We start from the raw sequence: 13,424 nt of genomic DNA on the forward strand, positions 1-13,424 counted from the left end.
GAGAAGAGGAAGGAAAGTAAAGAGAAAAAAACAATTCTAAATGGGTACTGTCCAACATGACAGCCACAGACCAGATGGAGCTATTGAGCACCTGCACTATGGTAAGTCCAAGTTGAAGTGGGCCTTGAGCATAAAATACATACTGAATGCACTCCCCCAACATCATCTCAATGTTCATACCAATTGCACGTTGAAATGATAACATTTTGAAAATACTGGAGTAAATAAAATATATTATGAAAATTACGGGCTGGGGCTGTGGCTCAGCGGCAGTGCACTTGCCTGGCACGTGTGAGGCACTGGGTTCAATTCTCAGCACCACATATAAATAAATACAATAAAGGTCTATCAACAACTAAAAATATATTTTAAAAATATTAAGAAAATTAATATCATCTATTTCTTTCAGTGTGTTTCCAAGAAAATTTTAAATTGCAAACCGCTCCTCAGCTCTGTTCTAGAAAAAAGAATGGAAGGAAACAACACAGACATTAAGAAGGAAAGAGCGATTTTCACTTTAACCACAAGCAAGGGCAACCAAAGGAATCATTTAGTGAGAGGGGAAAAGAGAAATTTAAGAAGGGAAACTTGGTTCCCAGGCAGCCGAACGTGAAGGCTAAGAGCCCTGGACAGAAACAAACGTGTTCTCGCTGCACCCCTCCATCCTTCTGTTCACTAGGTTTGGAAACAGAAGAAAAGGCAGAAACCAGCGTAGGAAGAGTGTTCTGGAAGGAAAGCTAGGCTTTTCCCCAACGCAGGTGGCCGCACACCTGGGAGAACCTGCCCTGACGTGGAAAGGGCAACGGGACAACCACGTGACCAGGTCCACCCTGGGTGTTGCTGATTGGGCCTGATGTGGGCACCTGACCCTAGCTGGACCAATCAGATCCTTCCTAGTGGGAACGTGAAATTGAACTGGTTTCCCAGAGCCGCTTGACCCCCGCGAGGGATCCTTGACCCATTTTATGGTGGCAAAAATTAATGTTCAGGACCTGAATTGTGTGCTCCAGGGTCGGCAGCAAGTAAGGGGGATAGCTCTTTCAAACCCAGGACTACGTGGTTCTGAAACCACTGCTGTTAGGTGTCCCCAGGATACTGCGGGACTCCCGGGCCTTGGAGGAGCGCTGAACGGGGAAGGTGTAGGAATGCGGTCTCCAGGGAGAAAGGAAGCCGCTGGGAGCAACATGGAAGCAAGCACAGCTGCGGAGGAAGATGGCCAGAGAGAAAGTTCCTGTGACCAGAGGCTCAACGCTGAGGCACTTTAGAGGCCTTGGGTTTTAGACATCTGTGGGTTTGCAGCCTACCCCACTCCAGCAGAAGCTTCAAGTCTACGGGAGGCAGGCATCTGGCAGAGCGCCTGACACATCAGAGGCTCTCCACGAGTACTTGGCGAATGAATGGATGGATGCACTATGGAAAAAAACTTTTTCCTCATTCTGTGCTGTTTTTTTTTTTTTCTTTAAGAAAGTGAGAGAGAGGGAGAGAGTGGGAGAGAGAGAGAGAGAATTTTAATATTTATTTTTTAGTATTTGGCGCACACAACATCTTTGTTGGTATGTGGTGCTGAGGATCGAACCCGGGCCGCACGCATGCTAGGCGAGCACGCTACCGCTTGAGCCACATCCCCAGCCCCTGTGCTGTGTTTTGATACCTGATTCCCTACACTCTATACTTCCCTGAGAATTTGGGGAAAGGGGGGTGATGTTCTGGGTTCTTTTTTTTTTTCTCCACGTATGGGGGGATTGAACCCAGATGTTTTTATTTTATTTTGAGTCAGTCTCACTAAGTTGCTTAGAGCCTCCCTTAGTCGCTGAGCAGGCCTCAGACTTGTGATCCTCTTGCCTCAGTCTTTTGAGTTGCTGGGATTACTGGTGGGTGCCTCTGCACCTGGCCTGGGTTCCTTTTTTTGAAGACTTCCCCTGGGGGCGGTGCCCACCCAGGATCCACACCTCACTTCAAGAATATGCCCTGGGAAGGTGTGGTAGATGGAATGGTGCCCCCCACAAAGGTATCCATTCTCTAGTATCTGGAACCTCTGAATATATTACTTCACTTGGCAAGACACTTTGCAGATCGAGCAGTGAAGGATCCTGAGGTAGGGAGCTTATCCTGCACCATATGGGTGGCCCAGGCAGTCATGTGGGACCTTAGAAGAGGAGGGCAAGAGGGTTGGTCAGAGGAGGAGATGAGCTGATGCAAAAGGAGGTCAGAATGATTTGGGGCCATGAGCCAAGAGTGCAGGCAGCCAGGAAAGGCAGGGACTATGATGCAGTGGAAAGACAGTGAGTCAGGTTCTCTCCTGCGACCCTGAGAGACTTTCTTTTTTCTTCTTCTTTGACAATCAAACTGGGGATGGAAACCAGGGGGTGCACCACAACTCAGCCTTTTTTATTATAAATTTTGAGATAGCCTCACCAAGTTGCCCAGGCTGGCTTCGCACTTGTGATCCTCCTGCCTTGGCCTCCCTAGGATTACAGATGAGCACCACTGCACCAGCTGATCCGGGCTTAACTTGAACTTAGTAGCTTTTCTGATGGTTAAGAAGGTATATGTGTCCAGGCAGGAGGCCTCAATACTAGCTTGATTCACAAGGTTTAAATAGTTACATATGGATCCAGTCTCCACTGTACTCTTGACCAGGCCCTAGAAAGGTTTGCAGTGCATCTCCCAAAGCCTTAGTAACAAAGAAAAGTCTGTCCCCAACAACATCTTGTCAACGGACCTTCAAGAAGGAAGGACAAGAAGAAAGGGATGCCCTAAAGGGCTGAAGTGGGGCTGCAGGTGTGATGAAGAGAAGCCTAGAGAGAAAGCGCTGGGCTGGGGTACAGCTCAGCTGGCAGAGTGCTCGACTCACATGCACAAGGCCATGGGTTCAAACCCCAGCACCCCGCCCCCCCCGGAAAAAAAAATGTTGCTGAAGTTAGTATCAGAACTGAAGAGGCTTGCAGGTTTGCACAGAGCAGACAGGCAGAGTTTAGGAGCCAAGAACCCATGTGACTCCCAGAAATTGAGAGAAAGGTTGAGAAGAAAAGTGCAAGAGAGAACTTGCTTGGTGGCAAAACGCAAACTCCACACAGGCTGGGTTCATGTCTCCATTTCTGACCTCCTCCCTCCACCATTTTCTACAAGAGAGGCTGGGTGGCTAACACAGTTAACTTCCCAGCTTCCCTGGCAGCAAGCAGTGGCCATCTGATAGGTTCTGGGAAATAGCCAGAAGTCCTCGTGATCAGCTTCCCCAACATAAAAGCAAAGCCTTCCCAGAAGCAAAACCTCCTGTCTTTCACCTTTTCTCTTCCTTGCCTGGAACTAGGTAGGATGTGCCCCATGTAGGGGCAGCAGCCTTCTTGAGACCATGAGACAATCAAAAAGAGCATGAAGGTCTATGCTGCAAGCTTGGGAGAACAAAAAAAGAGGAAGAGTTCAGCCTGTTGGCCGTCTCTTTGAGCTACCCTGCTGCCCTGGTAGCAGGAGAAAGAAACCTCTGTCTGTTTCGAAACTCCTGACCAAGGCTTGGGTTATGGCTCAGTGGCAGAGCCACATAAAAAGAAGTAGATAATATAAAGGTCCATGGACAACTAAAACATTTATTAAAAAAAAAAAAGAAAAACGAAAAGAAAACTCGTGACCCATCTGGGAAGCTCCTTATTTTGCTGTTGTCTATTGTGATCCAGGAACTGTACCTGGCGCAGAGTTGGTCTCTTTATTAAGTTCTAAATGAATGGCTGCCTTCTCTGCTGAAGACTGGTTCCGAGACCACCTGAGCTTTGTGCTGAGCCGCCCCTTTTACTTAACATGCACTGGCTGGTTCCTTTTCTTGCAGCCCCAATTCTAATCAAGACAGAAGGGTAACAAAGATCCAGAGGGGTGAGCAGAGGATGGGCCTCAGGGAAGATTCTAGATGCCGTGATGGTTTCCCCACTTACTTAGGGTCCCCTCTGTCCTTTTTCCACACGGGAGCAGACAATTTAGAGACAAATCAGATCTTGTCCTTCCCTACTCAAATTCAGGTCCACCCTGATTGCCCCCTTCCCTCCTTCAGCATTCTGCTCAAATGCCACCTCCTCTGAGAAGCCCTCCCTGAACATCAGGTAAAACTATTCCCACCCAGCCATGCTGCACCCTTCCCTTCTGAAAGCATCTTGGTGCACCCCCTCCATTCTTCTGTTTGCTTATTTAATGTTCTGTTTCCTACCTCTAGATGTTAAGCCCCCTGAGGGCAAGAATTGCTGCTCACTGACTGGCATAGGTGGGGTAAGAAAATAAATGCCTGCTATGAGGGCTCAGTGGCTATGTCTGTGATCCCAGTGACTTGGGAGGCTGAGGCAGGAGGATGGCAGATTCAAGGCCAGCTTCAGCAACTTAGGGAGGCCCTGTTTCAAAATAAAAAATAAAAAGGACTGGGGATATAGTTTGACGGCAGAGCACCCCTGGGTTCAAACTCTAAAAATTTTTTAACAATGCATGTTGAAAGGCTAAATACTTAAGGGATAGGGACAGGGACAGGGACAAGTTGCTGTTCTCTCGGCTCTTTTTATTCTTTTTTTTTTTTTAAGTAGTACTGGAGATTGAACCCAGGGCCTCGCCCATGCTGCCAAGTGCTCTAACCCTGAGCTGTATCCCTAGCCCTTTTTATTATTTATTTTTTTGAGACAGGCTTCGCTAAGTCGCCCAGGCTGGCCTGGAACCTGCATTCCTCTGGCGTCCTCCCAAGGAGCTGGGACTGGATGGGTGACGTCACACCTGGCCGGCACTCAGCTTTGTTGTGCTTGTGGGCTGTACTTCAGGGACTGAATTTAACTGTATCATGTGGGAAACTGATGTAAAGATGATTAAAAATAACAACCCAAGTATTGCTTCTGTTGTTCAGATCTAATAATGATGATAACAATGATGGTATCAGCAAACACCTATAGGATGCAGGACAGGGTTCTGCATGGATTAACTAACTAACTTACAATGACCTAATGGTCGTCATAATGGGGATGCTCTTGTTATCTGTATTTTACAGAGGAGGAAACAGGTTCAGAGAGGTTGAGTAAGTTGCCCAAGATCACAGAGTCAAAGAAAGGGTAGAACCAAGATTTGAGTCCCAGGAGTTGGGTCCTAGAATCCATAATACTGCATTTCTGAAAACATCCCAGGAACCCTCCTAGAAGAGGGAGTCCATGGGAGCCCTCCAAGACCTCCGCCCTCCAAGTTGGCCCACCCAGTCTGACTGAAGAGTGAGCCCTGACCCCAGGCATCTCTGAGCATTCCCAGCCCCGCTCCCTGCCCCAGCCCCAGTCTGAGCTGACCCTGCCTTGAGCTGCGTGAGTGCTTCTTCCACGCGGGGCTGGTTGTAGCGCACCATGTAGCTGTGCATGTCGGGATAGTTGCTGCGGATATTCTTCTCCGTGGACCCGTTAGGCACGGTCCCAAATTTCAAGGGTGGGTACTGCTCCTGTGGCCGCTGGAACTGGGGCAGAATGCAGAGTTATTAGGATGCCCCCTACCCAGAGACATCCCCAACCCAAGTGCCCCATTCTGGGGGACACCTGCCAATTGGCAAATACCCCAGTCTCAGAAGCGTTTTTCAGATTTGCTCACCACAGCAGGTAACACGGTCTCAGTCCTGTCCAGCAAGCATGGCTGCAGACAGGTAAACTGAGGCCACTGGCCACAGAGTTTGAGAAGCTAGAAGCTTCTAGAGGTCCCTGATGTGCCAGGCATTAACCCTTAACTTGCTGGGTCAGGGGTAGTCCCAGTGCTGGGGCTGAGGGCAGTTGCTATTTACCAATCTATTCAGAAATTTTTCACTGTTTTAACAACAGATGTAGCCAGATGGGTGTGGGCTGGCTCAATGGCAGGTGTGTTTATGACTAAAAGTTTCATAAAACCATATTCCCCTTTGCGACATAAGGTAGAGTCAACACATTCTCCTATGCTATTCTAGTCCATTCCGCTGGGGGAAAATGCTTAGAGTTGATTTATCAACCTTCTAATAGGTCATGACACCGGTTAACCACCTTGGTCTTAAAGTGTGCCCTGCAGACTGCCTGTCCCTGGTCACACTGTGGCTACAGTGAGGTAAGTGCAGCATCAAGAGACCATTTGGAATGAATTGATAAAATAATTTTTGTCTATTGAGTCTAATACATAAAAATCTGGGGTTAACTTTAGAATGTCTTGGTTTTATTTATTTATTTATTTTTGGTACCAGGGATTTGAACCTAGGGGCGCTTAACCATTGAGCCATGTCCCCAGCCCTTTTTTATATTTTATTTAGAGACAGGGTCTCACTGAGTTGCTTAGGACCTTGCTAAGTTGCTGAGGCTGGCCTCAGCCTCCCGAGTGCCACTGTGCTTAGCTAGAATGTCTGGGTTTTAAATTTTATTTTACTTTCCTAGTAATCTGTTGCTATTGTATTTTACAAAAGCATTGCCCCCGATGGATTAGAAGTTTCAAAACCTAGTCCTTCACTATAGTCTGAGAGATGCTCTGCTCTGGAAAATTCCATTCGGTGCTGCTGCCCCTAGAACACTGGGGGACAGACACCCTCCCCAGGAAGACTTAAATAGTCCATTGAACAGACATGTCCTTTCTCTTTCCAAAACATCCCATTCTGCCATTCTGAAATTCTCCTTGGGAAGAGATTCCCCTGGGACTCCTCACTGCCGTGCCAACTCTGCCCTCCAACCCAACGGCTCCCTTCCGCACCCACACACCTTGCGGTCACTGAGTCCAGACACAGTGTCCACGTATTCTTCCTGGATCATGAAGGCGGCCAGGTTGGCTGTGTAGCTGGCGAGGAAGATGACGGCAAAGAAGGCCCACACCAGCACCATGATTTTGCTGGTGGTTCCCCGGGGGTTTTCCACGGGCACCGAGTTATTGAACACCAGGGCCCAGAGCAGCCAGATGGATTTCCCAATGGTGAAGGTTGAGCCACCAGGGCCTGCAGGGCGCCAGGACAGGCTCATGGACCCCAAGTCCCTTCTGCTCAATGAGGGAGCATAAAAAACCTACAAGCCCCCAGGACCTCGGGCATGCCCCCCAAGACCTCGTTCCACCCCCATGGGCTGCTGGGAAACTTAATTGCGTGCAGTCAAGGCAGGTAGGGTAACGGAGGGAGGGGACTCACGCTTGCCCGTGGCCAGGCTGCGGTTGTAGCCTACGGGACTGAGGTACTCAAAGATGAAAACGGTGACAGCGACCACAGTGAGGCACATGACGAACATCATCACCCACACAGCGGGGCTGTAGGGCTCTGGGGACAAGGGAGGTGTGGTCATGGCTCTGACAGGCAAAGGACTGTGGGGACCACAGACATGTGCACATGTTCCCTTCCATTCTGTTCCTCAGGCGAGGTGCACTGCTCACACTGAGCCCTGGAGGCGGGCGCCCCTCAAACAGCCATCGCAACCCCTCCTAGATGCTGCCTGAGCCCAGACCCGCCTCCACTCACCCTCCAGGCCATTTATCATGTCCCACGCTATGCCCACACCAGCTCCAGGCTTCCCATTTGGGGAGTCCCACACCAAACAGTCCCCCTTTGCCATGCCTGCCCTCCCTCCCTCCCTCTCCTCCTCCTGCCACAGCCTGAAGCACAGCCTGCTCCTGCTCCTGCCCTGATGTCACTCCTGTCCTCTCCCTTCTCACGCCAACACAACTCAGGCCTCCTCCCCTCCCCGGCATCATCTCCCTGGCCTCCTGACACCGGCTGTCTGGCTCCAGCCCACCCCCAACGTGGCCAGAGATGACCCTGTCCCTCTCTTGTTCGTCGCCTCCCATAGCTTCCCAGCACCCCCAGGACACTGTCCTGTGGCTCAGCCTTGTCCCACCCTCCTCTTTGGCCTGCTCGTCTCTCAGTTACCCTTCTTTGACCAGCTGGTGCTCACAGCACCGCCCCATCAAGTCACAGCCTCTCTGCCTTGTCTCCTCAGCTCCCTGCCAGAGGCGCCACCTGACCTGTCCATCAGCTGGCCTCCCATTCACGTGTCCCCTCCTTACATTCCATAACTGTTGCCTCCGGTGTTCACTGACAGTGAGCCAATGAGTATCAAGTGTACCTCTCAGGGCCAACGGAGTAGAGCTGCCAGGACTGTCCCTGTTGCAGCAAGGTCACTACCCTGGACTGTCACTGCAGCATCTGGGGACATGCCTGTTGCCTCTGCTGGGTAACTGGAGGAGACCTTGTCACTCCCCTGCTATGTACCGCTTGAGGCAGGGGTCCCACGCAGTGCTCCCCGTGTGCCCTGCAGAGACCCTGGTGCAAGGAGGACACTGTGGACACTCGGGTGTGGAAAATACACAGAAAATAAATCAGAGGCCTGTGTACACTTCTGTCTTCTCCATCTCAGGAAATGGAATTTCTACCTGGTCTACCACAAAGCCACCAGCCCAGCTGGAGGCAGCTTCCTAACCACACCTTGAATCTGTCCCCGTATCCCACCCCTGCCACCTCCCGGCTGCACACCTCCATCCTTTCTCTGGATTAACTTTTGCAGTAGCCTCCTTGCCAGCCTCTAGCTTCCGCAGAGCCCCGGGGGCTCCCTTCTGGAGGAGAAGTCTCGCCTCTGCTGTACATGAAACCCGCATCTCCTACCATAGCACCCAGGGCTCTGAGAGATTCGCCCCCTCCCCATCAGCCCACTCCTTCCACCTCACCCACCCTCGCGGCCCCTCCAGTCACACAGGCCTCTGGCAGGTTCACAAATATACCCCGACCTCTGCCCCTGCTCTTCCCCCACCTGGCCAGCTGCCTGCAGGCCTGGCCTCTCCTCTGCACCCACACCAGCACAGGCTCAGCTCCTCCCACCTCCTTCACCCTGGCTTCATTTTTCATGGTATCTACCACTACATGAAGTGCTCTTGTCTGTGTATCCCTAGAAGTTTATTTTGTCTCCCCATGAGGCTCAGAGCTCCTGGCAGGCCGGGACTTGTCTGTCTTGTCCACCACTGCGTTTCCATCAAGCCCAAGGCCTGGCACATATAGGTGCTCCATAACACTGACAGGTATCTGGAGCTAATCTTTCCTCTTCATCTCACATCTACAAACCTGGAAAAACTATAGTGTCTTGCTTTTTTTTTTTTTTTGATACAGAGTGTCCCTATTTTACCCAGGCTGGTCTTGAACTGTTGGGCTCAAGTGACCCTCCCACCTCAACCTTCTGAGTAGGAGGGGCTAAAGGAACCTGTGCCATTCTCAGGTTTTGTGGGGCCTGAAGCGTATACAATTTGGAGGTCTCTCTTAAAGAAAAAAGAATAGGGCTGGGGATGTGGCTCAAGCGGTAGCGCGCTCGCCTGGCATGCGTGCGGCCCGGGTTCGATCCTCAGCACCACATACCAACAAAGATGTTGTGTCCGCCGAGAACTAAAAAATAAATATTAAAAATTCTCTCTCTCTCTCTCTCTCTCTCTCCTCTCTCACTCTCTCTTTAAAAAAAAAAAAAAAAAAAGAATACAACTCTGAATACACAACTGGGAGCTGAGCATACTGGGAAGGCTGGGGCAGGAGGATGGAGAGTTGGAGGAAAGCCTTGGCAACCTAGACCCGGTCTCAAAAAACAAAACTGGGTTCCCAGCCTTGGAAAGGCCACTATAAGGAAGGGCCACTATAAGGAAAGGCTCCTGAGCTCGGATTCTAGCTTCCCGGTAAAAGCCTGATATGGGGAAATTCTTTCTCCCATTTTACAGATAGGGAACTGAGGCTCAGAAGTGACTGCCACTTCACCAGGGTCACACAGACAGTACAGATGGTCCCAGGATAGGAACCCAGGTTTCGTGACCCCAGGGCTCCAGCCTTGCCTAGGTCTGGCTCTCTATCCTGGGAACCCAGCTCACCTAGGAAGGCAGAGGGGGACACAGTGCCATTGCTGCGCGCCACCATGACGCTGATGCCCGTCTCCACGAAGGGGACGGAGAAGTCCACGATTTCGGAGCGCTCCTCGTTGATGGTGAGGGAACCGATGGCCATGTCCGCGCGCTGGTAGAATACCTAGGGCGGGCGAGGGGTGGGCAAGCTAAGCCCGCTCAGGCGGATAGGGACTAGGGACGAGGCAAACAAAGACGACCCCGGGAGACTGGAGGGATGGCGAGGAGGCTGAGAAAGGACTCAGAGTGTGGCAGGGAAAAGTGGAGGAGAAAGGGGACAGGAAGGAAGCGCTAGCCCCCACCCTGGCCCACCGCCCCCAAGACTCTTCAGGCTTTGGATTCCATCCTCCCGGCCCCGCCCCCCTCTCCTAGGGGTTCCACCCTCCTACCCCGCCTCCTCCAGCTCCAAAGTCCGACCCCCACCCAGATAGTCCCCACCCCCGTGCTATCTCCTCATGGCCCGTCCCCGAGCTTCCTGACCCCGCCCCTCCATGAAGGCGAGGCCACTCTGGGTCCAGCTCCAGGCCCCGCCTTCCGAGCCTGATCACGCCTCCTTTAGGCCACGCCCCATATGAGTTCCGCCTCTTGGCCCCGCCCCGTCCCCTCACCTCCCCTATCATGCCGTTCCAGACGCCGTCGATCTTCTTCCCGTGCTTGCCGTTAGTGACCAGGTAGAGATCGTAGCTGAAGCCTATGGTGTGCGCCAGCCTCTTCAAAATGTCGATGCAGAAGCCCTTGCAGCATCGCTTTTCCGGGCGGGGGGCGTCCGGTGGAGGACTGCGGGAAGCAACCAGGCTTGGGAGGTTGGGGACTCCTCACCCTTAGGCCCTCCCATTAGGTGAGAGTATGAAGAAAGGGACAGGCAGCAGCTAAAACTATGGCTGGCGCCTTCTGGGGTCACTGAGGCTTGAAGAAGCCTGTCAGCTTGCTCAAGTACCAAGCTGGAGAGCTCTGTGGGCTGGGAGCGGGGACTGACTGCTGGGCTTGGAGGGAGGAGACTTGCCAAGCTGGAACTCCTGGATCCCGGGATGTCACCTGTGGGTTCGGTTGAGCTGGCTTCTGCAGGGGACAGAGTCTCTGATGCAAGTGCCGCTGATGGGGTCAGCAGGCTCCACAATGACAAAGGGTCTCTCCTCCAGTGTAGCCACCGTGAGGTGCTGTGTGTCGTCCACTGGCTGTAGGAAGCGGCCATAGCGGGACCAGAGCGGGTACTTGAGACGGAGAGTCTGCTGCTCCCAGCTGCCCACCTGGGTCAAAGAGAAGGATGGTCAGACTACTTGGGGTGACTTTTCAGGATGTCTTGGCCTCCCTGCTCTTCCTCTCTCAGGTCTAAGAGTGTAAGCCCCATCTCCCTCCAGGACAGGGTAGCCCCTTTCTCCCTGCCCAGGCCCCAGCCCTCCTCTCTCATACCCAGAGATCCAGACCCTAACCCTCCTAAGACCAAGGGTCCAGGCCCCAGTCTTCCTCCCTGAGACGCAGGGGTCTAGGCCAAGCCCTCCTTCCTCAGACCCAGCAAGCTGGGCCCCAGCTCCTGAATCCTCAGAGTCCAGGACCTTGGACCCCCCTCTGCCAGGACCCAGGATTCCAGGACTTCTCCCACTCCTGAGTTCTGGGATGCAACTTACCACCTCCCAAGTCCTGTCTCTGGTGAGAGAGATGACCACCAGGGAGGGGTTCACCAAGAAGCCATCCTCATTGAAGGAGTAATCCCGGTTATCCCAGGTAATGTTCATGAAGTACCTGCCCAGGAGGAAGGGCACCAGGATTGGGCCAAGCCTCCTACCCACCAGTCCCAGCTGGTGATTGAAATCTCTCCTCCTTCACCTCCAAAATCTTGAAATCACACCCTCTCCTTGGACTGATGGTGCCCTCAGAACAGGGTCCCAGACCCTCAATTTGGTGGCCCCACCTGCCTCTGAGGCCCCATCTCCGATAGCTTCTAGCTCAAAACCCCTTTTTCACTCTATCAACGCTGGACGCAAAGTGTCTTTGGAACATGTCAAACGATTTCCTTTTTGTTTTGGTTTTGGTACTAGGCATTGAACCAGGGTCACTCCACCCCTGAACTGCAGCCCCATAACCCTCTTGACTTAAACTTGCCATCTTCCTACCTCTGCCTTCGGGGTCACTTGAGATTCCAGGCGTGTGCCACTGCATCAGGCTGGTTTGCTCTCTAGGATTTGCAGGTCTGTTCTCTGTCTGGAAAACCCTTCCACCACCCTCTCACCTGGACCAACCAACATGTCACAAAGACAGCTCAAGTGTCCCTTCACTGAACTCTGATGGCCTCTCCCATCACCCATCCAGTCACTGGGCGAGACTCTCATCACAGGGGCTGCCCCCTCAGTCCCTTCATCCAGGCCATAATTCCCAAACCCTATCCTTCCTGAGCCATCCCCTCCTCCATCCCCCACAACCCTCCTGGATCCTTACCCCTTATCCTGCCTGACCTACAGCCTCTGATCTCTCCTCTAGTCTGTATCTCACCTGGCCCCAAGGGGTCTTTCTATACCCAAAACTGAGTCCCCCTCCCCTACTCATGGCTTGCCCATAGCTGCAGAACTTTGAAACAGACTCCTCCCAATCTGGCATCCAAGGCAAGGACTTGGCCCCATCTACATCTCTAGCCTCATCACTCCCAGCCCCTAATCCTGCTGCTGCAACTGCTCTGAACTAGTGTGGCCTCACCAATCTGCCCAAGTTGCTCTCCTTCCAGACCTTTGAACATGCTATTTCTTCCCTCTGGAATACTCCATGTCTGGTGAACTCCCTGACCACCATTAGAATGGAGCCCAAACTCCTCCCCCAGCCTAAAGGCATCTGCATGAGTCAGGCCCCTGTGTCTGTCCATCTCTGTTCATCCATTTCTCCCTCTGGTGCACTGTGCTCCAGCTACACTGGTGTTTTAAACTCCCAAACAGTTCCAACCCCAGGTCCTTTGCATCTGCTCTTCCCTCTCTCTTCATTGAGATCTTCCAGTGCTTGGGTTTTTATCCATTTTTAAAAATCTCTAAATTTTACTTACTCAGGGCTTTCCTGACCACCCCACTTAGCCTAGCTCCCTAGGCTGTTCTTGTCATTTTTCCTCTGATTTATTTTCATCTCAGAAATTATCATCTGCTGATATTTTCTTTTGTTGTTTGTTCACTGCTTGTCTTGGTGACAGCAGAGACAACAGTTTATACCACGCTATTCTTTTGTGCTTAAACGGTGTTTGGCACATAGTCGATTCTCAGTAAAGAGCTTTTCAATGAATGATTGGATGGATGGATGAACAGTTCATCCTTTGGGTCTCCTCCTCCTGGAAACATCCCTGACTCCAGAGATTGACCCCAGATGTGTGTTTAGAAGGTTCTCTGGGGGCAATTAATTTTCTCTCTTGCAATGACATTTCACTATGGATGTGGAAGTTTGGGTGGTGGCCAGGAAGGGCTAAAATTATGAGGGAGAAGAATTCTGGGTAAAGGCCAGGTATGGTGGTGCATACAAATCAGGAGGCTGAGGCAGGAAGATGGCAAGTTTGAGGACAGCCTCAGCAACTAAACAAATCCCTAAGTTCCCCAAATATAAAG

General features: G+C 51.8%; 1 protein-coding gene across 1 annotated transcript in view; it reads right to left on the minus strand.

Annotated features, from left to right (window-relative positions):
* The window catches only part of GRIN2D (glutamate ionotropic receptor NMDA type subunit 2D), a 36,953-nt gene that overhangs the window by 12,723 nt on the left and 10,806 nt on the right, over nt 1-13,424 (minus strand). The window contains exons 5-11 of the mRNA XM_081275207.1: nt 11,478-11,592; nt 10,888-11,099; nt 10,461-10,629; nt 9,823-9,976; nt 7,121-7,246; nt 6,705-6,934; nt 5,295-5,455 (exon numbers count right to left, since the gene is read on the minus strand). Coding sequence (XP_081131333.1) covers nt 5,295-5,455; nt 6,705-6,934; nt 7,121-7,246; nt 9,823-9,976; nt 10,461-10,629; nt 10,888-11,099; nt 11,478-11,592 — 1,167 coding nt within the window. The remainder of the gene's footprint in view (nt 1-5,294; nt 5,456-6,704; nt 6,935-7,120; nt 7,247-9,822; nt 9,977-10,460; nt 10,630-10,887; nt 11,100-11,477; nt 11,593-13,424) is intronic.

The sequence above is a fragment of the Spermophilus citellus genome, assembly GCF_964194105.1.
Source record: "Spermophilus citellus genome assembly, chromosome: 18".
In the NCBI taxonomy this organism is placed as follows: Eukaryota; Metazoa; Chordata; class Mammalia; order Rodentia; family Sciuridae; genus Spermophilus; species Spermophilus citellus.